At 44.4% G+C, this 27,829-nt stretch overlaps 1 protein-coding gene across 1 annotated transcript; it reads left to right on the forward strand.

Annotated features, from left to right (window-relative positions):
- On the forward strand, positions 1-27,588 carry ALPK1 (alpha kinase 1). The gene is given in 20 exon segments (XM_034064467.1): positions 1-121; positions 4,305-4,413; positions 4,415-4,451; positions 14,310-14,508; positions 17,211-17,240; positions 17,243-17,266; positions 20,084-20,170; positions 20,560-20,689; positions 21,953-22,058; positions 22,480-22,936; positions 22,939-23,137; positions 23,184-23,375; positions 23,377-23,715; positions 23,717-24,135; positions 24,900-25,089; positions 25,730-25,746; positions 25,749-25,891; positions 26,705-26,888; positions 27,334-27,376; positions 27,378-27,588. Coding segments are annotated over 20 exon segments (3,237 nt in total).
- The last annotated feature ends 241 nt before the right edge of the window (positions 27,589-27,829 follow it).

Consider the following 27,829-nt stretch of genomic DNA (forward strand, 5'->3'; position numbering starts at 1 on the left):
ATGAATAATCAAAGCACTGTGGCCGTGTTGCTGCAGGAGTGCAAGTGAGCTCTGGACATGCTTCTGTCAGCACAGGCTGACATGGGCAAGGAAGATGAGAGAGAACACCAGCGGTGCCAAGGTGAGGTCCCCAGGAGATGCAGCAGCAGCCACCCATTCTCAGCCCTGCCCTAGTTTTCTTCTCCTGGCAGATGAGTGTCAAGAGATGCCTGGACTTCGAGGCTGTGAATGGGACGTGTGCTACAGGCAGGCAGGGAAAGAAGTCCACTTTGTTGCAGTGAATTGCTGTCAGTTCCAATTTTAGGCTTCAGTAAACATGAGGCTGTAAGGAACAGTTTATTTTGGTCAGAACAATGCCCAGAAGTTTGCTGATGCACATAAATTTCAGTTATTAAAATAAAAAAAAAGGAAAAGAAAGGAAAAACAAGAAAGGAAAAACAAGAAAGGAAAAACAAGAAAGGATGCAGCTTCTGAATAAGGGCACAGATTTCCTCTCCTTTCATATGGCCTTTTCTGTTTGTCAGCTTCTCCTAATATATTAAAGAGTTTATTGCTTGAATCTTTCTCTTGTAAAATCTGTGACCTCTATAAGTGGTGTCCAAGGAAAAAAGAAGCTTGCAATATTCTTCTTGAAAGGAAAATCCAAGCTGGCTAATGGCTGGGTAAAATAACCAGGAAAGGAAGCAAGTGCTGTAATAGAAGGGTTCTGCATTTGTTTTAATGTTGGCAATACTTGCTTGAAACCAGCATTTGTTTTTGTACTGACAGGGTGCTTTGAGAGTGGTTTGTAAAAAGACAGTTATTATTTCTCAATCCAGTGGAAATCCTGACCATGAAAGGATGTAATACACTCCGTTCTGTATCCTCTAGGTTCAGACTTTCAGAGGGCTATATAACTTCATTGCCACAGCTTCTTTACTCTTCATATACGTTTGAATTGCTGGACTTGTTTGAATTACACCTATCAGTACAGGGTAGGGAGGTCTCTGCCACATGGGGTGGGAGGAGGGGGGTACAAAAACCCATTAAAGAAGATCTATTGGTGTGCAGGTTTTCCTTTGCATGACACATCTGCAGCACTGTCCATTCTCCAGTTCAGTGTTAATAATGTTTAGTTCTGCTGTGCATGAGCGACTCGGCCATAACATTAATTTGATCTTTAAAACCCTTTGTGTGTCTTGGAGCACAGAGCCATTGGGAATATGTTTTTCTGCCTGGCCTTGTTCTTGCTGGGAGGTCAGCTGACTTCTGAAGCACCTAAGTCTGTTTTCGATGGTGGGTTTCTAATATGGATACTGGAAGATTCTTCTCTTCTCCTTTTTGTTTTCAACAAAGGTACTTTGTTCCCTCGTCATGAATTCTTTAAGGTTTATTGTGGCTCCTTAGAATAGGCTGTTGAGCTCCTAATCAGCTAGCACTTTTTTCCCTTCATCCTTCTCCCTCCTTTTCTCCTATTAAATACCACAAAGTATAAGAAATAATCAGTTTAGTTCCAGATAAGGTAAATCAGCCCCCTTATAATCACTCAATTAGACATGGTCCTTCAGGTAAACTGCTTCAGGAAATGGGCAATCAGGGCCTGAAGTGTTGCTTGGGCTTTTCCAAGGACCATGTTCCCATCAGCTGAAAGAAACATAACCAACAGTGGGGTGGTGACATGGACATCAATAACTGCTGGGGGAGGCTTCAGAGGGACCCTCCCAGCACAGAGGTGAGGGGTTTCTTGGCCCCTCTCTCCCCCTTGTTTGCTTTGGCATTCTCCTTCTCTGGCAGGAGGAACTGAAAGCCAAATACATAAAATGGGAGGCAGAAGGAAGAGGAAGAGCACATCCTTACTTTGCTTTGGCTGAAGGGGAGGAAGGGATTTTAGGTGGGTCTGGGTAGCTTCTTCTTTTTAAGCTAGAAATCAGTCCAACCTACTTCTGCACCAGCACAACCTTCATTCATTTATTGCTAATGAATGAATGTATATTGCCTGCGATGAGAACAACTATTGGTTACAAGAGTGAACTCTTGTCCTGGGAGTTAGATTTTAGCTGTTCACGCAAGGTCCCCACTGGTTGGTGTGGTAGTGGGTGCTATTGTGATACACCATCGTTGTATTGCCATGGACGTACTAATCGTGCTTGTTTCCATGGGGTGACAACTAGACCTCACAGCAAGGCTAGAAGCAGTATCCTGCTGGGCTTACACACGTCAAACCCCACAGATGACTGAAGGCTCCTGGATTGCCGGATTTACTGTTATTCAAGTAAGTATGAGTTCATGTGGAAAAGACAGAACAAAGTAGAGAAGAATGTCAGTCCTATGGGATTGTGTGGGTAAATGTGTCTGTTGTGACCGCCTGAAGGTGCCCCCATCTTCCTTCGGGAAAGATTTTGGGATAAACTGCTGTGTCCATCATGTTGTGGTTGTTGTGATGAGGTGTGAAGGTGGGTGCATGACCCTCTAGATCTGCTACTTGGCCACTTTGACTCAATGTGGAGGGCTGAACCCCTGCAGGCACTGCTTCAGAAGGGCAGGGAAATGTGGTTGCATGTGAAACTGAGATCTGTAATGGGAAGCGTGTCCAGAGCTGCTGCAACAAGTGAGAAAATGTAGGTTGGGAAAAGTGGTATATTTGTAATGGTGACTTTCTGGAAAAAGGGCTCTAAATATTCAATTTCCCACTTTTTCTTAGGAAAAACATGCCAATAAACGCACTATAATAGGAGGGTGAAGTAGAGTTTTCACGTAGTTCATTTTCTACAGTCCTCCACAAACAGTTGATTAAAAAATATGTAGGGATATATTTATTTCATTGCCTCGTTAAAGCAATGATGGTCTCTGAGCAGGTTTTTTCCTGGGAATTAATGGCTAGAAGGGGCTAGATCTGCAGCTGATGATCACCATTAGCCCCATCTGGTCAATAATCCTTCTTAATCCACTTTTATTAGCCAGAAAGTCTGGCCAGCCAAGTGCTTAGCACAACACAGCACACTCAGGCTGCAGCTTCACTCCTCTTGCAAGGCAAATTTAAATGTAGGCTGCATCTGAAAGGAGGGGAGAAGTCCAAGCCCAGATCCCTACCTGTGTGCTCCTACTAACATTCACATCCTTAACTGGGTCAGACTGGAGATCCAGTCAGAGCTGATGGCTATGCAGGAGGTGAAGGGAGGGAGCAAGGCATATGAGTGAAACTGCACTTTGCCTTGTGAGCTCTGGCACTTCACAGGATGAGCATTCTTGGGAGCTGGGAGCACTTACCTTCATCTAAAGCCTCCCAAAATCTGTCTTTTGATTCCTTTGTACTTGACCTTTCCAGCTGGGAGGGAAGCTGTGCTTTGGGTAGGGTTTGGTTTTGACAAAGGGAGCTTTCTCCTCTTAAACTGGTTTTAACTTCTCTGGCAAACTGCAGAAGCTCAGGCCAGCTCCTCAGCTAGCAAGTGAATTACTTGTCTAAGAACATGCATTAGCTTCAAACAGGGAATCTCGTAGCAAGGCTTTGGAATCACCATCCCTGACAGTGTTCACAAACCATGCACATGAGGCCCTCAGTGACATGGGTTAGTGATGGCCTTGGCAGTGCTGGGGTAGCAGTTGGACTTGATCTTAAACACCTTTTCCAACCTGGTTGATTCAATGATTCTAAGGACTCAGACTGCTTTGTTAATAGAGTGGTCCCCAGGCACATGGCTTAAACCATTTCATCTTGCTTTAGCAGGGAGTTCTCTTCTGCTGAGGGAAAATGTGTCGGGTAGCCTACAGCTATGGCTTTGAGAGAAGGTTGAGTAACTCTGGCCAACAACTATTTCTTTGACTGATAGTCAAAAAACTAGCAGGTAAATAATTATTCTCAGGAACATCTGCTTGTTTTTCATTACATCCCTTTAGATCTTTGATTTACTGCTTTATACAGTCCAGTTTTATCTCCCAGTTCTGACTGCCACTGTCATCAGCAAGCCCTGAGTAAGGGTAGTCCGTGCTGTGGCCCCATTTGCTCTGCCAAGAATCCTGTCACACATGGAACACACATGGGAACAGGTTGCTTTCTGTCCCTCTGGGAGCAGCTCTTCACGCCCAGCCAGCCACCAAAGGAGGCTTGACTTCCTCCTAAAAGCCTTTTTAATAGCTGATGGCTCCCATTTACCTGCAGGGCAGAGCAGCCAAGGGAAACTAATAGGCAGCTCCCCTTCCCTCCTCCTGAGGCTGGTGACAAGAGCTAAGAGAGAAGGTACAAGAGGGGAGGGGAGGAATGCTCTCTGCAGGATTGGTGCTCTGTCTTCGGATAGCTGCAATCTTTACCTGCTCTTTGACCTTTTCAGCTTTGCTTCCCCAGGACTTGAGGACCCTTCTGGAGGAGGCAAAGGAAATGAAGTGGCCCTTTGTACCAGAGAAATGGCAATACAAACAAGACCTCTGCCCAGAAGACAAAACAAGATCTGAACAGTGCAAGGCTCCCTGAGCTGCTGGTATAAAGATGAACACATCTGTTGTGTGAAATGTCCTGCTGAGGTTCTTGAGGGTGCACAGAGCCCTCGTAGGTAATTTCACCTCTGGGTTCAAGGGCTTGGTTTTATGCACAGTGGCAGCAGCAGGTGAGGAACTGCTGGACAAGCAGAGGTGAACAAGGCTGTGTTGAGATGGGCTATTCACAAAGGCCATAGAGCCAAAATAGAAGTGTGAGTTCTGCTTAGTTTTGTCCTTAGACAAGAGAGGTATCTAGAATCTACATATAGTTTCCTTTTTCTTTATTTTTTATTAAAGTTGCTAATCATAGAATCAACTGGGTTGGAAAAGACCTTTAAGATCATCAAGTCCAACCATTACCCCAGCACTGCCAAGACCACCACTAGACCTTGTCACCGAGGGCCTCGTCTACATAGTTTGCGAACACTAGAACACTATGAAGCAACATGTGTGAATCAGGGTGTCCTCCTCCTTGTGAGTCAGCTCATCTCTTTGTCCCCACTTCATCTTCCAAGGCAAGGAAGGTCCTGTCCTTTCTGCCACTGCAACCAAGCTGAGGTTGTGAGATCAGTGGGTTCTCTGCCCCAGGCTTAGGCATCTGGTCTGTTGGGTGGCTGTGCAATGCCAAATGAGGCTGTTGGTTTGAGGTCTTGCTGGTACCTCTGCTGGTTCCCACTGCAGGGAAGATAAAACGGATTTGCGTGATAAAAGTTTTGAGTATATCCAGGTGTTTGGCTAAAGCTGTGCAAGAAGAAGTGCCTAGATACTGATGCCAAAGACACAGCAGAGCAGAGGCCACTGGATCTGGCTTGTGTAGAAACGAGCACAGGGGCATATAGGGATTGTCCATGCATTGAGCGCCTTGCAAAACACCAATCTCATTCATTGAAACATGCAGTGGTGACTTTATGCTCTATATCTGCTCACTTTCGTGCTTATCCCGTGCTAGTTTGGCACTTGCTTTGTCTGTTCCTCTGATTTGACAGGGCAGTTCTGTTTCCACTAAGGTCATGTTTACCTCTTCCTGGAAGAACTGTCATTATTATAAAACTAAAATGCATATACATATATGTATATATACAGTTCATACTGTTCATATACAGTTTTTACAAAACCTTAGAGTTTGAAACAAATGCTGTGCCTAGTTTAATTCAGCAGTGCTAGGAGGTGATGAGGATTACTCCCTTTAGTAGGACTTGCACAATTCCTCTTGTTTTTAAAGAAAATTACTTGACAGGACTCCTTTGAGAACCATAGCTGCCCAAAATGTAGGAAGGAAAGGGAAGAATTTAATGTGGCTTGTCATGTGAGTAAAAGGATACTTGACTGGGTAAGGAGCTGCAGGTGCTTGGGGATCCCATCCTGCAAGGTGATGAGTTTGAGCTTAAAGATTAGAAAGCAGCAAGAAATGTGGATTGTTTCTTGCTTTTTTGATTTTCATAGATCACAGACTGGTTTGGGTTGGAAGGAATCATCCAGTTCCAAGCCCCTGGCATAGGCAGGGACATCTTCCACTAGAGCAGGTTGCTCCAAACCCCATCCAACCTGGTCTTGAGCACTGCCAGGGATGGGGCAGCCACAGCTGCTCTGGGCACCCTGTGCCAGGGCCTCAGCACCCTCACAGGGAAGAGCTTCTGCCTAAGGTCTCATCTCAATCTCCCTTCTGTCAGGTTGAAACCATTCCCCCTTGTCCTGCCACTACCTGCCCTTCTTAAAAGTCCCTCTCCAGCTTTCTTGTCATCCACTTTAGGACTCCCTTTTCAATGGTAAATGTAGTATCTAGGCTAATGAGTATCTCTTTGACAGGACAGACATAAAGTAAAGATGAAGTTTGTGATGTTTTGGGCTTTTTTTTTAACTTCTTATGGTGCATAACTGAAGCTGTGTCTCATTCCCTGTGGAAAGGGGCAGTACAGCCAGAAATCTGGGGTTTAGGGCAAGGAACCCTTGCTGCAAAACTGATGTTAACTCCAAGGCAGCCAGGAGATTTCACCTGCTTGAGAGAGAGCCCTTGCAAATATAAGGCCAGCAAATCTGAGGATGATAGTGACTTTGAGTAGTGCTGAGCAAGCTGAAGCTCAGAAAATCCAAGCAGAGGGTTGGGAAGTGTCAGCTCCAGCACTGCCTTGCCAGCATCCCATGTTGCAGGGATCCTAGGTTTGCTTGGGTAGGGTTGCGAGTGGCTATCTCTTGGTTATTTGTTTTCTTCTTCTCTTTGGTGTGTGTGGCCTTAGACAGAAATCTATGGCAGAGGTTGACCTCCTTTACAACCCCTGTGTGGGTTTGGGAGCATTTGTCTACTCTCTCCCAGGAAAACACTTGCAGTAAACACCCTGAAAGGCTTGGCTAGATGGGAGATTAATGTGGCTGTAATAGTGGAGCAGCATTTGCAGCATTATGTCCTCTCCCCAGGTAGATGGGTCCAATTATTTATGATGATGATACCAATTATCAGGGGAAGTTTAGATTGGATATAGGGAAGAAGTTCTTTACTGTTAGGGTGGTGAGGCACTGGAATGGGTTGCCCAGGGAGGTTGTGAATGCTCCATCCCTGGCAGTGTTCAAGGCCAGGTTGGACAGAGCCTTGGGTGATATGGTTTAGTGTGAGGTGTCCCTGCCCATGGCAGGGGGGTTGGAACTGGATGATCTTAAAGTCCCTTCCAACCCTAACTATTCTATGATTCCCTTATTTATTGCTGAAATATCTGTTGATAACTGCAGCTGCCCTTGTTAAACAAAGCATATCATGGGTTCATAGACTATAGGGACCTAACATCCTACTGCATGCTAGTGTCAGACTATTCACTGACACCCCCTGAAGTCCATGGGTTACCGTTGTCTCCAGTATTTCATCCTGAGGCTGAAAATACTTTGTAAATGTTGTGCTACCTTTCCCCATGTGCTTTGAAGTATTATTTCATCTTCATCAGTAATTGATATTCCAGTGTCATTATACCATGGGAAAAAGGGAAAACCTTTTTTGTTTTTCATTTAATTGTAGACTGACTGACATTTTGACCTGTATTATTAGTATTAGTCAGAGAAAGGGACTTTTTTCTTTTCCCTTCATCCATTCGTCCCCTTCCCCTTTTTTATTTCAATAAAATTTCAAGGCAGAGCAAAGGCTGCTTCAGTTCTCTGAATAAAGAGCTGGGGGAGGGGGGGGAGAAAATGAGGCTGAAGAGAAGTGATTACAGTGTGATGAGGAAAGATAAAAGTGTGAGCAACTTTCTTCTTCTTTGGCATGAGCCCCAGAAGGACAATTTAATTCCCTGGAGGGGAAAAAAAATGTCTTTGTGGGTTTATTGTTCAGAAAAAAACCCTTTAAAATGTCCACCTCTGTTTATTTTAATTTGCCATGCTTCAAATAAGCTCTTAAACCGTAATTCATTGAATTTAAAAAGTGCTTTGAGATCCATGAATGAAAGGCACTTCATTACCATAACACACTGGTGGTGTTCCACGGGAGCAGAGCTGCCTACCCACCTTCACCACAAGGATGGGAGTAGGCTGAAAAGCTCCATGAGACCAGCACAGTGGGTAAGTGGATTAGGCTTTGCCTTCAAGGGTTTGCCTTAGTGTTGCACTTTAAAAAGTGGGATACCCATTGGACACATCACCTGCACCTACAGCCTTTTCCAGTGCTCTTCTTCCCTTTTGCTGTGGGATGCACTTTGCTCCTGCACAATGGAGCCATAGGAAAACATGGCAAAACCAGCTGGGGGAGCAGGGCAGTGGCAAGCCAGGCTTTCTTCAGCACTGTCTCAGTGCAGCCTGGGCTCACTGGGTTCACTGCTGCTAGAGCAGGGCTCAGGGCACATTTTCCTGAGGGTTTTGCTCCTCCCTCTCCATTATATGAAATGACTGAACCTCCTAAGGATTTTAAGGCAACAGATTTACTATAACCCTTGAGGCAAACCAGCACTTCTGGTTTTACAGTGTTTGCATCTTCTAGAAGGTGTTCTGGGGGGATGTGTTATGTGTTGGGTTTTTTTCCCCTTTCTTTTTCCTGCAAGGGATTCACCAACCAATACAGAGCCCACACACCCACTTCAACAAACTCAGCACACTGGTTTCCATATTGTCCTAGCAATATGTCCCGGTCAGCAAACCAAGCCTATCCTGCAGCCTCCAGCTCCACCTGAACACTCGGATGGGAATCTGCACTTGAAGGGTGACACCAACATCTGTATACACAGCAAAAACTGGAGAGCACTGGGATTTTTGTTATCAGCAAATCAAAGCAAAATCAGAATGGTAACAGCATCCTTGCTGAGAATTAGAGATAAGGAGGGGTTACTGTTTCTCTCCAAATACCACATGCACTGTGGGGTTCCGACTGCGGCTACAGACTCAAAAGGGAGGCTTCCAGCGGTTACCCTTTCTGCAGATCTTCGCTATCCCAAGGATTAGAAGGAGCCTTAACACTCAGTGACCAGCCAATAGAGGGCAACATGCCCATGTACACATGCTTTGATCCCACAAACCCTGTGGTGGGTTTCACTGGGGGACAACTCTGTGCACCCAAGTAGTTCTCTTGTGGGATGATACATTAATATGTTAACTTGTTTGTGTGTGTGTAAGATCAGAGCTTGTTTGCAAACCCATTGTAATGATGTGAGATTTTACTTCTTTTTTATCATAAGTATCAATAGCTCCTGCATCCAGGCATTCAGCCATGGATCATTATCTGCTGGGATAGGTACTGATGAATTGTCATGAGGGAAACCATTCTGAGGGACATGCCCCAACTACCCTTAGGGGTGTATGTGGCACTTAAGATCTGTGAGCTTTTGAAAAGAACTAAAGTGGGGGCTGAGAATTTAGTTTTCTCCTCCTTGTACCTGTTGGTGTGGTAACAGTAAAATTAAACCCAAGATCCCCTAGGTGTGGGATCTTGGCTGTTCAGGCTGGCCTTCTGCTACCTGCCTCATAAGAGCTCTTCTTGAGTGATCACAGTAAACCCAGAAAGTGATGTAAGGGAGAGCCATGGTTGTGGGCTGAATTCAGCCTGAGAGGAACCCATGGCATCTCAGACTGCCCTACACTGCACAATCCCTGGTACTTATGTGTCAGGAATCATGTGCAGGGTGACTGCCCTGATGGTGCCAGTATGCAGTGCTGCAAAGCACTCAGCCTTCCCCTGTCTGTGTGGGAAAACTGCTGCAGAATTCCTGTGAAGCACCAAATAAAAGCAGGAAGTTGGATCCTGGGTGCCTGCCAGTTCACTTTGCTCATGGGTAGGCTTCCCTCTTCTCAGATGCAGCTACTCATGGAGTATTCCCTCCCTGGAAAAGACTGTGAATGTTGTATTACTGAGATCCCTATGTTGTGTTTTCCTCCCAAATTAAACTGTGGATTGATGATTTGAGGAAAGAGACTCTTGGATTTTTAGCTGCTCATAATGGTCTTGACGACACCTTCCTGTGGTGGTTCTGTCACTGGCACTCAGCTATTATTAAGTATTAAATTCCCCCTTCAACACAGTATTTTAATGTACCACAGGGAATTACCACAATAGTTTTAAATAGTCTGGAACTAGAGCACAGCAGGACAAATCAGGGCCACAAAAGGATTGTTGCTTCAGTTTTAGGCAAGGACAGCAGCAGAACCCTGCACTGCTTGCTGCTCTTCTCCCTCCTGAGACCACTCCAGTTCATCACACAGATGGTTCTCCCACTTGTCCCCATGAGTATGTTCAATCCCTTCATTATCCAACACTGACAGTTACATGCCAAGAGCAGCTTGATCAGGGATGTTGCCATCTCAGCCTCATGCTGATGGGCTGTGGGAAGCTCTGTCCATCCCGCAAGGGACAGAGCTGGTGGGATGGCACTGCTCTGCTGGAGCCCTGCTTCCTGCAAACAGCAATGGCTCTCAACTGGGAAGCTGAGAGCAGTGTGTGGAACATCCCATAGGAGTTAAATGCAACTAGTGGCAAGATAAATCACAAAACAAACCAGGGGGCTCTTGAGGAAAGTGGGAGTTATTATCACTCTGGTACTTCCTCAGTTGCAAGGCAAGATGTGGTCGGTTGTGAAAACTTCTGTGATGTTTTGAACTGCTAATAAGGGACCTAATGCTGCTCCCATTGAATAAACACCCAAGTCTCCATTGCCTTCAGGATGAATAATGAGCTAATTAACAGCTTCAGCAGCTCAAGCTGTTAAATGGTTAATGTTAACTGTTAAATGGTAATGCTCTGCAGAGAGCAAGTGTCCGGGAGCTTCTTGTTCCTCACCCTGCAGCTATTTTACTTTACTGTCTCTTGTGTTTCAAGCGTATCTGTCTGCACTTCACGGACATGCTTTCTTCTGCCCATCACAGAGGTGGTGGGAGGCTTAATTCCTTGCTATTTGTTGAGCAGGCTGTGATTGCCAGCTGAAAGGCAAAGATTGATAGAGCAGTCCCGTGCAGTGACAGCAGCTTTGGTCTCTTGGAAAGACAGGCTTTGCTAACAGTGCGTGGGGTAGAAAGGGGTGAAAGCCTTCAGCCAAATCCATTGGTGTTGTGACTCTGTGTTTAATCTGACAGGGGACGAATGCAGGGGGAAAGAAAACGGAGCAATTTATTAGGGTTCAGTGAAGTGCTAACTAGGAGCTGCTCTTGGGAGAGAACTAAAGCACCTGGATGTGCATGCCACTGCCATCCTGTTTTGTGCACGGAATCAGGGGTTCTTTGAAGACTGCCCATGATTTTGTTTGTTGTGTTTTTAAGGTTTTAAACCTCCACCGCAGCTACAAATGAAACAAAGACCGCAGCAGTCTGAGACAAATGGATATAAGCAAGGACTGAAACCCAGAGTGTCTGCAAAACTGTGGGTACACTGAAAATGAAATGATTCCTGCCCCTGCTTTCTAACCTCACCCTTACACAAGTGTTGTTCCAAAGGGAACCCTCCAAAGCCCACAGGCTGGGGGGGGTGTGTGGTGTGTTCCTCTGGGATCTTCTCTTTATAAAGAGGGCAGAGAGAGTGAATTAAATCAATATTTCATTTATTTGGGCTTGTAATTCCTCTTACATCAGCTGCCACATGAAGATTTTCCCCTATTTTCTTCCCCTTCTCCTCTTCCTCATTTACTATGCACCAATAATTTCCCTTTGACGCTTTCCTGCCAGTCCCAGTGCCAGATGGCCCCAGTTCTGAGCTTCTCCCTTCTCTTGGGATCAGCCCCTATTGTCAATGAAAAGGAGGCGTCGTGGCTTTGAACCCAAAGCTGGGACCCAAACTTCGGCCCTGGCTGGGGAGGAGCTAACCCAGTAATACAGGAAAATGTGCAAACAGCACACCCTCCCACTCATCGCTATTAAGGAAAGGAATAAAACCCCCTTCACTAAAGGCTGTTTTGCATTTTCCCCAATGGTCCATGTATAGAAATCTGGTGCAAATTTAATTCTCTCACCACCCGATTCCACTTCCCAGCCGTGAGGTTCCTTTTGTGTCATAAACTCAATTAGACATATGCATTTCTCATCATGGACACAGATGTGAAAACAAAGTGCGTGCAGACCTTGCTCTTTCTCTTTCTCTCTCTCTGTAGATGTACCAACACCCTTTGGTTTTAAAGTGATAAAGAAAGTGAGTAAATCTATTGAGGGCACTATCCTGCCACGCAGAACAAAGTGCCCAGATGTGGTGAGTGTCTGATTGTCTTGGGGTACTCTGACACTTTGGAGGTCCCCTTGGTTTCCCCACCCAGGGCTGGGTGATGGGGACCACTCCCCCTGTTCCATGTCAGAGTCTTTGCCCACGGGTGCATGAGCAGTAGGTGCTAAGGAATTTTCCAGCCACAGGAAATGAAAGGAGTGGGTATTAATTTCTTGGTGTGCTGCTTAGGACAGGGGGAACGTCACTGCAAAGCTCAACACCAATCCGTATTCCTGTGTATTCCTGTGTGCCACACAGCATGCAGCCCTGCCTTTAAACTAAAATAGCCAAGTTTCTTTCCCTACTTTGACTTTTCTACATTTTGTGTCCATTTGGGTTTGGAGAGGGACACAAGAGGCTTCAGCATTGAGCAGAAAATCAAATTATGCAGCTGCAGGACTGCCAAGCCCTTCAGAATAGGTTGCTTGGTTTAGATTTTCCACAATGCTATTGAAGTGCTTATTTTCCTCCTGAAGAGACACAAACAGATGCAAACTTCTGTAAACACTTTAGAAATTAATTCAGTGAGTTTGGCCTCTCAGCAGTGCTCAATAGCTGACAGAAAAATGTCTAATTAGTGCAAGTGGAAATAATAGGGCCACTTGGATTCCTTCCATCTTCCTCCAAGTCTACTTTTCCTAGGAACTCAAAGGCTCTTTTGTTTGGTAAGTCACCCTCTCTCAGGCTTTTGTGCTTCAATCTATTAAAGGAAGGAGGGGAGGAAAAAAAATAGATTAGTCGATGATCTGTGCTTAAATATATGGCCTGTTGATGAGCATTTCAAATGGCTGGTTTGCAGTGTCAGTTTACAGGTGCTTGGAGAGGGGGATTCCTCCATTGTTGGCTGGCACAAGCAGAGTTGTGTGTGGAATGTTTTTCAAGTGCCATACTCTTGGAAAATCCTCTTCACAATCCAACTCAGGCTCAGTGGGAGGCGGGGGAAGGAAATCTGTACAAATCCACCCAGATGATGTGCAAACAGGCAAATGCTTGCAACAGATCTGTGCTTTCCTGCCATGTACTGCAGGCTATTCAGATGGTTGGAGGTGGGCTTTCCCCTGCACACCTCAGATGGGAGTTGTGCTGCCAGATTGTGGGGCTTTGAGCTAAAAGCAAAGAGGAGAGGAATGAGGCTGTGGAGAAGTTCAAGAAGCCTGAGTGGTGCCTAAAGCAGTCCTTGGATGTTGCTGGCTCTGCCACGAGTTTACGCTAGGAAGGCAAGGGAAGGAGCCTGGCCTTGAACACTGCCAAGGATGGGGCAGCCATGGCTTCTCAGGGCAAAAAGGGCATTGCCTGGATGTCAGCATGTGAAGCACCTCCTTTCTTCATGGGGCAGAAGAACCAACCCCTGCCCACCATGAGAAGGGCTCATGTTTTGATAGATGTTCATGTGGACTTCTGCAATCATGATGAGGCTGTGTGCCTCCTCATTGCTGTCTTTGCTGGCCTCCTGTCCTCTTCAGAACATGCTACCTCAGGAGCTGTGGCTGATCCCTCATGTCAGTGTGAGTGATCAACAGCTGTGTGAATCCAAGGCAGTTCATACAGACTCGATAGTCATGAAAGATGACCTGCAAGGGAAAAACATCAGGCTCCTGGCCTGTTTGCTTGTTTGTGGTGTACAAAGAGGTGCATGGCTTGAGCTTCATCTAGGATAATGGCCATAGGGACTATTTTCCAGTCTTTCCAGATTCATGTCTCCCTTTTAAACTAATTGCTATTACTTCTAGTGATCTGTTGGGCATCATTTGAATTCGTTAACAGAGCACAAAATGGTGTGATTCCAAACACTGAACAACAATTAGAAAGAGAAAAATAATCAGGAATGATACCACAGAACAAATAACATAAACAGCTGCAACCTTCCTGTCTTAAAAAATGGGAATATGATCAGGAGTTTCAAACTTAAACAAGGGAAGTTCAGGCTAGATGAAGGAAGTTCTTCCCTGTGAGGGTGCTGAGACCCTGTCACAGGTTGCCCAGAGGTTTGGCTGCCCGATCCCTGGCACTGTTTAAGACCAGGCTGGACAGGGCTTGGAGCAACCTGCTCTAGCAGAAGGTGTCTCTGCCTGTAGCAGGGGTTGGAACTGGATGAGGTTTAAGGTCCCTTCCAACCCAAACCAGCCTGGGATTCTGTTTCTCTTTTCTGTAAGCAGTTCACTGAGCCTCTGCAAGGTGAGTTTCTCAAAGGCTGTCCCCTGGCACTTTCCAGGTTTATTTGAAGGCCTCCATCATGGTCAACGACTGCATGATAGCCACTGCTATTGTGTTCCTGATTGACTGGTTCCTGTACTGGATTGATGCCTCCAGCCAACGTCTTCAAACTGCCACGGGTCTGCACAGGCTGCAGCCCACCATACCAACCAGTCCTCAGGTGCTCATCCGCCAGGCTCACCTCTCCATCAACACAGGTACCGCTCCCTTCTTTCAGCTCAAGCCCAATTAGGAACTATTTGACTTTGAAGACACTTTGTGCTAGTGAGAGGAGCTGGGAGAGCTCAAGGGGGCTGGGAGTGGGCTGTGCGTTCGAAAAGATGGCATTGGGGCTGTAAGCCTGTCACCCCTAGCACAGGACAAAGGGGGTAGTATAAAGGGTTTCAGAGCCAAAAGCAGGAGAGAAAATTGTGAAAAGATGTGGAAAATACTAATTGGAGCTTTTGTTCCTTAACAAATCTTCCCTGCTGGTTTCAAACAGGGATATCTGAATTGCTATCCTTCTGACCAAGGGCCTCTATAAAGTAAATTAGAATCCTGGCATTTTCCCTGCACTGTCCCAGCTGCTTTTTTTTCTTCAGTGGGACCACTTGACTATGCAAACAATGCAGCTTACAACCCCTCGAGGATAAACTGATTTAAGAAAAAATTAAATTCCATCATTCCTATAATGTTGGCAACACCTGAAGGGTTTTTAATGCATCTTCCCACTGTCCCACTGGGAAGAAGCAAATAAAGCCAGGCAATCCTGCTCTGAAAAACTCAGTGGAGGGGTATTTTATTTGCAGAGAACAGAACTGTTAGTTCTCTGCATAGCCATTTTTATTTGTGTCTGTGGACTTGTTATGCTCCTGTTGCCATCGGGTCTGGATACTGGCACACACCAGTTGATGGGCTAGTTCAGCCAACATTTACACTACTCCACTGGCTGGAGCAGTGTGGTTGACTTCAGCCAGACCCAACAAAACCCAAGGTTCTACATGATTCAAGCTGATAAAATTAGACCTTAAGGCATGTTAAGACTATATATTCAGTGCTTAAGATGGCTCTTCAAAGCTAGGTAGAGAGTGACAGGGAGGCAGCATAGCTTGTGGCTATGCTTTGTTTGATGGGATGTCAGGCCAGCTGGCTTTGAAGTGCATCTGAAGAGCTTCCTGTCCTGACAAACTCTATATATCATAGAATTATAGAATAGTTTGGGTTGGAAGGGACCTTAAGATCATCCAGTTCCAACCCCCTGTCATGGGCAGGGACACCTCACATTAAACCATGTCACCCAAAGCTTTATCCAACCTGGCCTTGAACACTGCCAGGGATGGAGCATTCACAACCTCCCTGGGCAACCCATTCCAGTGCCTCAGCACCCTCATGGTAAAGAATTTCTTCCTTAGATCCAATCTAAACCTCTGCTGTTTAAGTTTCAACCCGTTACCCCTTGTCCTGTCTCTACAGTCCCTAATGAATAGTCCCTCCCCAGCATCCCTGTAGGCCCCCTTCAGATGCTGGAAGGCTGCTATGAGGTCTCCACACAGCTTCTCTTCTCCAGGCTGAACAGCCACAACTTTCTCAGCCTGGCTCCATACAGGAGGTGCTCCAGTCCCTGATCATCCTCGTGGCCTCCTCTGGACTTGTTCCAACAGTTCCATGTCCTTTTTATGTTGAGGTCACCAGAACTGCACACAATGCTCCAGGTGAGGTCTCACGAGAGCAGAGTAGAGGGGCAGGATCACCTCCTTTGACCTGCTGGTCACGCTCCTTTTGATGCAGCCCAGGATGTGGTTGCTTTCTGGGCTGTGAGCACACACTGAAGCTGGCTCATGTTCATTTTCTCATTGACCAACACCCCCAAATCCTTCTCCGCAGGACTGCCATGAATTTCCTTTTTGCCCAACCTGCAGCTGTGCCTGGGATTGCTCTGACCCAGGTGTAGGACCTTGCACTTGTCATGGTTAAACTTCATGAGGTTGGCATCAGCCCACCTCACAAGTGTGTCAAGGTCCCTCTGGATGGCATTCCTTCCCTCCAGTGTACCAACCAAACCACACAGCTTGGTGTCATCAGCAAACTTGCTGAGGGTGCACTCAATCCCACTGTCCATGTCACCAACAAAGATGTTGAACAAGACCGGTCCCAACACCGATCCCTGAGGGACACCACTTGTTACTGGTCTCCAGCTGGACAGTAAGACACTGACCACAACTCTTTGCATGCAGCCATCCAGACAGTTCTTTACCCACTGAGTGGTCCACCTATCAAATTGATGTCTCTCCAATTTAGAGACAAGGATGTCATGTGGGACAGTGTCGAATGCTTTGCACAAGTCCAGGTAGGTGACATCAACTGCTCTACCCCTGTCCATCAGTTCTGTAGCCCCATCATAGAAGGCCACCCTATTGATCAGACAGGATTTCCCCCTAGTAAAGCCCTGCTGCTGTCACCAAGCACCTGGTTGTTTTTCATGTGCCCTAGCATGCCTTCCAAGAGAATCTGCTCCCAGATGTTGCCAGGCACAGAGGTGACACTGACTGCTCTGTAATTCCCTGGGTCATCCATTTTCCCTTCTTGAACATGGGGGTTGTATTTCCCTTTTTCCAGGAACTTCACCTGACTGACATGATTTTTCAATATGATGGCCAGTGGCTTTGCAGCTTCATTCACCAGCTCCTTCAGGACCCTCAACAGCAGTTGCCTCAACCGTCTTTTCTACTTTACATGTGTATGTGAAATTGGCCATGTCAGCTATTCCTGAGCATGGGGTAGCGCCTGCAGTGCACAATTAATTGTACTGAAGAAGAGTACAACTTGTAGAGGCTTTCACTGATTCATATTTTTGTTCACTTCATGTCACATGATACATTTTAATACTAATTTTCTATCTTCTCTTTCTATCTTCTATCAGGTGAACTTTTAAAAGCTGAATCTATCCTAAGCAGACTAATGACAATGGAGCAACAGGTACATATATAATTCTTTTCCAATTTTATAGTTGCTGTTTTGATGTGATTTTGATATTAATTTCAACAGTCACACAATCTTCAAATACAGCCAGTCTGCCTCAGTAACAACCATTTACATCACGTCCCTATTTTCTTCAGCCTTCTTTGCTAAAATGTGGAAGTTCCAACTTTGTTCTGAAATGTCCGTAATTCATCCTTGAATATCTTCCCTTAGGTGGAAAATGTTCTGGATTAACCACTTTCCTGCTAATTTCTCTGCCCAGAGAAATTTAAAATGTGAACCAATTTCAAGGAATTGACTGATCTACAAAACTAAGACAACTCCGTCAGCTAAAAAAACTCCAGATCATTGGGGTAATATATATCCTCCAAATTCACACTGATCCTATGAACTGAATGAATACTTCATTCTAGACCTGTAGCAGACTGTGGTGTAATTATTTAGTATCTTTGGGGGTTAAGAATAAATAGAGTGAGTCCTGGTTCTTACAGCACTTCTATTGCTGAGTAGACATGCAAAACTGTAAAAGTTGGACTATTTCTTAATGCATGATAATGCTTGTAGAAATTACTCTCTTTCCCCCCCCCCTTTATATCAGATTACTGCACTGCTGGTCAAGCATTTTGTCTCATATCTGGAGGGATGTGTAGTATTTCTAAAGGGAAGAATTTATTCTGACAGATATAGAAACATATCCATAATTATGATTTAATTCCGGTTTTGAGACAATATATATTAGGTTTTGATATCTGTTCTCCATTTTCTTTTCCTGCAGGGGTTATTTAACCAGTAAATTCAGGTTCCTCTACAGCCATTAAACCTGGAAAATATAAGAAGCCTGTTCTGGGCTTTGTTGGTTTGTTTTTCGTGTGGAACTGGGTTTCTCATACAAGAAGGGCCTTCATGCAAGAGTGTTTTAAGCAAAATGCCAGCTATCATTATTACAATAGAACTGCTATACAAAATCCTTTTGCAGTATTTCTTATGAGTGTGGTTTTTTAAAACCTATTTCCATAATATCCAATTGTAACACCTTTTGTTTAACACTGAAGACATGTTGTTGAGACTCAGCACAACTTTGTGCTGAGAGTTGCAGTGCAATGTTCACAATACTTAGGAAAGCTTAGTGATTTTAGTTCTATTCCAAAATCCAATACAGATTTGATAACAAAAGACTTTGTATAACTAACCACACTTTCTTAACATGAAAACATTTGCTTTAATATTAATGAGGTACTGATAGTTGAAAAAAACACGTTTTTTGCCAATGATTGAAAGTATTTTGCTGAGCTGTGTATATTGGTGACCACAAAGATATCCCATATTAATCCTTTTGACTGTTTTTAGTGGAACTCTGCTGGTTTTATATAGAAGGACTTTTTGTTACTTTACAGAAGAGAGATACCTTTCACTTTTTAGGTTGTTTTTATTCTCTATATAGCTGTCACTCAAGCTACATACCCATAGAGCTCTCAATTTATATTCCTGAATATACTGTCACTTTTTGATCTATCTGAATGTAAGTCCTGGCTCAAACCAGGTCAATTCATTGGGCAAAATTCTGGCAATTTACTGGGGTTTATGAGGAAGTGACTAGGTGGAGGGATGATGGTAGAGGTGTTTTTTCTTGATTTCAGTAAGTATTTGATACTGTCTCCCACAGCATCCTCATAGATAAGCTAAGGAAGTGTGGGCTTGATGATCAGGTAGTGAGGTGGACCAAGAACTGGTTGAAAGGAAGAAGGCAGAGAGTTGTGGTCAAGGGCACAGAATCCAGCTGGAGGTCTGTGACCAGTGGAGTCCCTCAGGGGTCGGTGCTGGGACCAGTGCTGTTTGACCTGAATGAGGGAACCGAGTGTACCCTCAGCAAGTTCACTGATGACACTGAACTGGGAGCAGTGGCTGACACACCAGAAGGCTGTGTTGCCATTCAGCGAGACCTGGACAGGCTGGAGAGTTGGGCAGGGAGAAACTTGATGAACTTCAACAAGGGCAAGTGTAGAGTCTTGCGTCTGGGGAAGAACAACCCCATGTACCAGTACAGGTTGGGGGTTGACCTGCTGGAAAGGAGTGAAGCGGAAAGGGACCTGGGGGTCCTGGTGGATGGGAGGATGACCATGAGCCAGCATGTGCCCTTGTGGCCAAGAAGGCCAATGGCATCCTAGGGTGCATTAGAAGGGATGTGGTTAGTAGGGCAAGAGAGGTTCTCCTCCCCCTCTACTCTGCCTTGGTGAGGCCACATCTGGAATATTGCATCCAGTTCTGGGCCCCTCAGTTCAAGGACAGGGAATTGCTTGAAAGAGTCCAGCGCAGAGCCACAAAGATGATGAAGGGAGTGGAACAGCTCCCTTATGAGGAGAGGCTGAGGGAGCTGGGTCTCTTTAGCTTGGAGGAGACTGAGGGGTGACCTCATCAGTGTGTACAGATATGTAAAGGGTGGGTGTCAGGATGATGGAGCTAGGCTTTTTTCAGTCATATCCAGTGATAGGACAAGGGGCAATGGGTGTAAACTGGAGCACAGGAGGTTCCACGTTAACATCAGGAAGAACTCCTTTACTGTGAGAGTGACAGAGCACTGGAACAGGCTGTCCAGGGAGGTTGTGGAGTCTCCTACATTGGACATATTCAAGGCCCTACTGGACAAGTTCCTGTGTGATGTACTCTAGGTTACCCTGCTCTTGCAGGGGGTTGGACTAGATGATCTTTCGAGGTCCCTTCCAACCCTTGGGATTCTGGGATTTAGGTTAGCCTCAGAGGCTTGAAATTACAGCAACATTTTTAATTCTCTGCTGAGTTTTCCCACTGTTTCTGGAGGCACCTTGTGATTTGCTAAGGAAAGTGACAGGATTCACGTGCAGTCAGTCTGCTTACAAACCAGAGGCCAGATTCTGCAAAAGCTTGGTAAGGCTTAAGGTATTCCTCACTTGTTTTTGTTTTTAGTTTGCAGTCCCAATGATGCTCTTCCTTCCCAAAGACATGCGATAGTTTATCACTGATACATCACAGCAATTTCTTCTCTCAAGACAAGAAAATTCCTAGTTTTCGGCTTATCTGGCTTGGTATTCGACCTTTCATCTGCCATGACTGTTGATCTGAAGTCTTTTATGGGCATAAAATGTGCGTTTATGCACAGCCGAAAGCTAAAGGCTACTGATAAATGTTCAGTGTCACCAAAGCAAAAATGTTGTGGTATGCTTTTACACTGTTGTGAGGGCTCCTGGCTCCAGGAGATATTGAAAGGCATCTGTAGTGCTAACCTCCTTAGTGACTATTTTCCTTATTGATTTCAGGGATATGGTATGAGGCAGCAGAGTTGATTTGGGCTCCAGTTGTGGGATATTTCAAACTTCCTCAACCAGGTAAAAAGGTAGTATTTCCTTTTCACTCTGGATATCCTTGCCAGTCTAATAATCATTCCAGGTTAGCTTTTGTTCACTTCAGAAAAGTCCTTCAGCAATAATGTTTCAATTAAGCACCTCAGACAAAGTTAATATGCAGGACAAATACTCTGTCTGAAGTCTGTGTTACACATTGTTTCCGCATGCATACACAGATTTACAGACACCTTTTTTCCTGCAGGGGAGTAAAAGCAATAGTTTTCGTTAAGCAGAATCCTCTGAAGTGACCCATCACTGAGGGTGTCACAGGCAAGGACAGACTAAGCCCAGAATGCAGCCATAGGTTTTATTAATTTACTTATTTATTAGGACTAAGGTTAATTTTTCTTTCCTGGTAACCAAGCATGTCTGTTTGCTGAGCTGCACTACACTATCTCTGGTGGGTGATGGCGGTTCTCCAACACTGCAGGATCTAAACACCTTGCAACAGCTATTGTACCTGTCCTGAGCACCTTTCTGAGGCTTGGCCATGCTAATCTGCCCACTGTAGATGAACCAACAGTCACACCTTGTGTCCGTAGCTAAGCAGGAATGTGAACATAAGCCCTAACAAGTCCTAGGGTGATGCTTGAAGAAGTTTCATAATTGTAGCCCAGCATAAGATATTCCACAAACCCAGAGCTCATCACTTCTCCTCTGCCATACCTTGAAGCTTAACCTCAACCAGAGAACATATTAAAGGGAGCAAAGATGTGTAGGGAATTTTGCAGAAAGCATACACTTAATGGTTAAGGCATTCTTAACTCTTTAGCTAGGCATACCCTTAGCTACCATGTACAGATCAAACCTTCCAGAGAGAGAGTTCATAAATCTGTATGTTACATGTTCATACCTTATTTTTTAATGGGTCCTCTAGAACCAATTACAAATTACCAACAAAACCCCCCTGATCATGTCAACACCAAGAACTTTGCCTTTCCTCCAACTCTGTTTATTTGGGGTTTCTTAAACAGTACAATAAGCAAGGGAGTGTGTTAAAAAAGATGCTTTGTTTCTTAGGCTATGTGTGATGAGCATTTATTACTTCTACCATCTCTGCAGACATCTTCACCCTGGATTTTTTAGCAAGTCTAAGGTCAGATGACAAGTTCTTAAACATCATTTTTTATTTCTGTGGTCTTTTCTGAAAAACAATGGTAAAACAGTCCCTTTTTTCCACACATAATTGGCCAAGGGCTTAATGCAGCTTTTGGTGACATCACAAGATTAAGCACCTTAGGAAAATGCAATGCTAAGGAAAACACAATGCTCTTTAAGGTGAAACCTGGATCTAGTGGTAATAAAGATACCTGCCCCTCCTGGATCTGAAAGATCAGTCATCGCTTACTATCAGCTGCAAACTAGCAGCAGCCTACAGCCAGTACACCCCTCTGTTTGTCCTCTCCACCGTGGTATTAGTCTTCATTCTGAAAGTGTTCTTTGTATCAGAACAGGGTCCAGGCTGTTCAATTTGGCTCAAATTCAGCTTTCAAACATTGCATCATACAGGGTATTCTGTCCTTGTTGTGGGTATGATTCATTTGCTCTGGACTCCAATCAGAAGCTAAGCAGACGGGCGGAAAGCAGTATCTGGCCACAAGGTGAGGATGGGCTTTCAAGCCCATCTGGAAATGCTGATTCTCCTATAACTACAGCTGTATGACAGAGGAAAAAGAGCAAGATTCTTTCCTCCAAGAAGCACAGCAGCAGACAGGCAGAGCTGATGTTTGCTTCAAATCATATGAGAGAAAGAAGGATTTTTTCCTCCCTTTATTTATACATGTCAGAGGTCAAGATGTTTAATTCCTTCATTCCTCTTTCATTTCCTCCCAGAACATCCATGGAGTCTGTTTGCTGTCCTGTAGTCACTCCAAGGGCTGTTCCCCAGAAAAGAGAAAGTTCTACTTGTCAGAAGCCAAAGAATCCTTCAGGATTGGCCTCCTCACCAAGAATGACAAGAGCCCTGTCACCAGCAAGCAGGAGCTCCTTAGTTTTATTAAAGCTGCTTTCTGCCTCACAACTGTGCATCGATGGCTCTATGAGAAACTCCATGAAGTGAGTCAGCTGTGCAGAGAAGCCATGGAAAAACTGCATTCATACAGCACTTTGTTTACCAAAGAGGAAGAAAAGGGGATTCTTGCCAAAGAGATCATGTCTATGATCACATCCATGAAGAAGCACCTGCAAGTGGAAAGCTTCCCTAATTCTGATGCTAGGTCTTACGTTCCAGACAGTTACAAAGGCACAGTGGAAAAATCTATCCTGCGAGTGGAAGCAGATGTCAAGAAAATACCACACGTTCTCAACATCATCTATCAGTTTGTCAAGTGTTTAATACCTGCAGGATTCATAAAACCACCCCAGGAGAAATGCAAGCAGGAGCTTGTATCACAACCTTAAGAACAGAGACTGAAACCATTGACACCATGTGTACTACTGAAGAAATAGTGTACCAGAGGAAAGGCACTGCAGAAATGCTCATTCATCAACAGTCAGAAGTAGCTCAGAAAGACTCTGTGGCCAAAGGCTCTACATAGCCAAGGAGGATCTCCTCAGCCTTCTCTAGAGGTCAATACAACTCTAGCTGGGAGGCTGTTGGAGAAGGTGTCTCTTTGCAGAGAAGAGCTGCAGGATGGAAGGCACCATGGAAAGAGTTCTTCAGAAGAGAAAGGCAGGGAGGTGAACAAGGTGGTTCCTTCCCTTTCCACCCCTAACTGCTCCTACCAAGCTGCAGAAGGAGGATGAGAAGTCTTTCACGTGGGTGGAGCTGGGCTGCAAGACCAAGGACAGCAGCACCTCCCTGTCCCAGCCCAGGTAACATCCTGTGTGGGTCCACCCAGGAGGAGAAGCTGAAGACAGAATAGAGGATCCCTCATTTGGGGAACATCCCCCCACAGATGAAGGTGCATCTGTACTACCAACAAGCATTGAGATGAGAGGGCCCAGGGACTCCTCAGTTGTCTCTCTGTGGCTGAGGAAATCTGAGCTGGTGGGAAATGGACCTTTCAAAGTGCCTGAAGTTGACACCCAAGCAGAAACAATAGATGATACTGAATTTGATTTCATCAGTATTGAACGAATATCCTACGGCATTTGTTCCAAAGCATCAGTCAACTCCCTGTGTGCTGACAGCTTTGCCCTCGAGGGGAAAGATATCCATAACCAAGCACTTTTACTGTGCCACTACTGAAAAAGATGAAGGAAAGTCTCACAACATGGTGAGCAGCAAAAACCAATCCAGTTCGTTCCTGAGTTCATGGTACAAACCAGCACAGATACCCAGGAGTTCCATTAGAGGTCCACTTCTGAACCCAAGAGGCAGGGGTTTTGTCTTCATGCCTGGGAGAATTAAGGAAGAGATCCATGATGCTCCATTTCTGACAGATGATGATTACATGCAGCTTCTGGTAGGGGTAGAACATAATTGGCTTGTCCAGAGATTGATGCCTACTGGATTTTTTAAGTCTAAACAGCTTCGTAAAGCATACAGTAAGTTTCTGCACAGTGATGGGCATTTACTCACAGCAACAGGTACTCCCATAGAGTCTCAGCTTGGGCTTTTCAACACAATGTTTTAGTCATCATTAAGACTTTTTTTGTTGTTTTTCTTTTACAAGGTTTTGTATAAGAATTTTAGCAATGGCAAAATACTCCCTTGAACCATTTTCCTCCTATTCCTTCTTACCCATTTGCACATCAGTTCATGGAAATGGGCTCTATCTCCATTCCCATACAGTCCCTCCTGCTTCAATCTCTTCATGCAAGACCCTGCTTGAACATACTGTGTCAGTTAATCAAGCCCTTTCTACCCCATTACTTGAGTCTCTGGTTTTGTTGCCCATTTAAATTCCACATTCTATTCCTGCAAACTGTGTATTGAAGACAATGATTGTTAAATTAACCATAAATAGCAGCCATACCTTAATATGGAGGCCCTTGCTCGATATACTAAGAAATACAGAAGCTAGGAGCAAGGCTAGGCTGTCTCATCAAGCTCATTGAGTAAAACCCTCTCAGGACTTGTCCCATCTTGCATGTCTCAAGCCTGTCAAGAAGGTTTTTTTTGTTCTTACTGTAAAATATCCAACTCTGCACCTATATACCTCTTAGCATATATGTTATAGCCCCGTACGTTGCTTTCAGAGAAGCCTGGATATCTTATCTCCTGGGTGCTGGTTATTTCACCCCTCAGCACAAGCTTACGGCAGTCCTGTGAAATTGTCCATTCTACTTGTGGTGTTTTCCTTTTGTAGCTGCTCTTCTTTTAAAATACTCAAGGAAATCAGGCCTCTGGACAGGCCAAGAAACAACTATATTCATTGAGGACTACCTGAAGGTGGCAAAGGACCAACACTCCACATATCTCCCAACACTCCACATATCTCCCGACCTTTTAAATTCTGGGAAGACAAAGCTACTTTACTGTCATCTTCTAACAGCCATGTTAGTGTTCATTTGCTCATGACAAAGGCTTGACTTTAGCTTTGCCTGTACTGGGACAATCTTAGAGGAGATTATATCTTGCTTCCTTTTTATTTGACTTCTAGCTTTGCATTAGATAATTAGCAGTATATATGGCTTTCTATCTTTATATATATATATATCTCACAATACCTAAGGGCAGAAAGGTTTTTCGGTTAGTTTTCTTTAACAGCAGGTTTATGCAGTGAATGCTTCTGCTCTGAAAGCAGGATTAGAATCACCTAATTCATAAAGGCCTCTGCATGAGGAGAGCTCTGCTAATTGTAGATTTTTTATTGGTTTTATAAATAGCTTATGAATTATTATGGATTAAGAACAGTATTTTAAGTACCTCTGAGTCAGGCCTCCCTTCAGAGTCAAGCAAAGTTGACTTCAGACCATCAGGTTGGATTGACCAGCACAGCATTTTAGGCCTGTAAAAACTATAAAACTAAAAACCCACAGCTTAAATCACTGACATTTTAAATGTGTTACCAACTTTGGCTTTGCTTCTGAAGAGCCAAGCTCTGCTTTGGAGTGGTGTTTCATTACCATAAGCAGAGTTTCCCAGCAGCAATCTGCTGCAAATCTGGCTACAACAACCACTTCTCTTGTTGTTTAGGTATGTTGGGAAAGAATATAGGAAGAAAAGGGGTTTTTTTATCGTTTCAGTGATGTGGAACAGCAAATGACTGCCCAGTACTATGTGATGGAATTCAACAAATGACTGTATGAGCAAAAAGTCCCTACCCAAATATTTTACATCCCATCTGCAGTACTCTTGGTAAGAGCTATCTTCTAAGCAATACAAAGGAATCAATGAGAAGAATGTCTTCAGTCAATTTTGACTTTAAAATAGTAGCAGTTAGGCAACCTCTAGATAACATACTATTTTAGCCAGTAGCTGCATTTGCACATTTCAGGGCATAGACACCTGCCTGCAGATCTACAAGTTTGTGGGTGCACTGTCAGAAAAGATGCCTTCTACAAGCCAGAACCTCACTTGTAAATGAAGTTCAGGAGTTACCGAGCCTTTTATATCATCTAACACTATATAAACATCTATTTTCAGCAGTAATTAGGAAATCTGAACAGCAAAGTGACCCATCTTGAGCAGCACAAGAAGTGTCTTAAACCTCACCTGAACCCAACATGCAAGGTTCTTGCAGACACGTTGATTTGCTGAATTTCAGCAACACAGGACTGCAAAGTTTCTCTTTGTGATTCATCACGTTCAGTGCCCTGATATCACAGTCAACAACACTGTACAATCTCTTTTTATACTCATTAAGTCCTACCTTAAAAGCAGCCATAGGACGTTGTGTTTTATATTTTAGCCTTTATCCCTTCCGCTAAGAACTCATTCCAGAGCTGCTCTCTTGATGTCTGGAAACTTTCTGCTGTTTTCTAATCTAAAATTAGTCGATTTATATTTATTGTCTTTCTCTCAACTTCTTTGAGACCTAGATTTAAGGAAGAAGCAGCTGTAGCATCCCCTCATCACCTCTCTTCTCTTGAAGACTTCAGTTAGAGGAGCTTTAGCATCCTTGTTTTCACATCTTTGCTCACGTGACGGTCATTATCCCTCTCTTTTCAGATACTGGAAGATAGAACTATAAAAGGATGTGTGAGTATGGAGCCCTATATCCTTGGGGAGTTTGTGAAGCTGTCCAACTACACAAAGGTAGTAAAGAATGAGTACAAAGCCACAGAGTATGGTCTGGCCTGTGGCCATTTCACCTATGAGTTCTCCAATGGAACAGACGTTGTGGATCTGCAAGGTTTATGTTACAGTGAACTTCATTTCTTGTGAAGACTTCATTTCTCATTTTGAAAAGTGTGCTATATAGAGGTGTATGTGTATATATATATATGCTATATATACTGTTGCTAAATGATGTAAAGTGAGGGAGGTATTTGCAAGTACTTTTTGCCTTCCTCTTGTTCTCCACTGTATTGCAGCAAGAGCAGGTAAGCTGCATGAAGTCTCCTTGAGCTCTTTGCTTGAGAGCCAAGGATAAAACCTTTCAGGATCAACCTTTAGTACACAGGTATCTTTGGGACAAACACTTTATTAAATATTCATAGGGAACTGCTTTTGCTGACATGTGGCAAACTGGGAATCACTGAAGTGACATTAACAGAGTGTGGCCGTGCCAAAACAGACAGACCTGAGTGCAGTAATACAAAGGCTGCAGTGTTCAATACCAAACCTTTCTTCCACAGGCTGGATTACAGGTGATGGGAAAGGCCTCATCTACCTCACAGATTCATTCTCTCAATAGCAAAGATGTTTCACGCTCCAACTTTGGGAAGAAAGGAATATATTACTTCTTTAATAATCAACACATGCAGTGCAATGAGACCCTCAGTAGTGTTGCCAATGTAGAGTCGCACACGACAGTCACACAAAAGGTGACCCCTAAGCTAGGCAGTATTTCATCCTGCATGGCTTTGGGAGCATATTGTCTTAGAAAATGAAGTCACTGGGACATTACTTGCATGAGTTTGGCAAGTTCTGGTCTTTGCATCCAGGCTGGCAACACCATGTTGCCATCCTGTGCACCATCTGAACCTCATGTTGTTGTAGCCTGTAGGAATTAACAAAAGAGCATACAAAGAGGAAGAAAACAGCTTTCCAAATTCAGCTAGAGGTGTACTACAAGACTATAAGCTTCTGATCCACTCAGACCTAGTAAGGGCAACAAGTGCCATTTGTTCT

The sequence above is a fragment of the Melopsittacus undulatus genome, chromosome 7 (assembly GCF_012275295.1).
Source record: "Melopsittacus undulatus isolate bMelUnd1 chromosome 7, bMelUnd1.mat.Z, whole genome shotgun sequence".
NCBI lineage: Eukaryota > Metazoa > Chordata > Aves > Psittaciformes > Psittaculidae > Melopsittacus > Melopsittacus undulatus.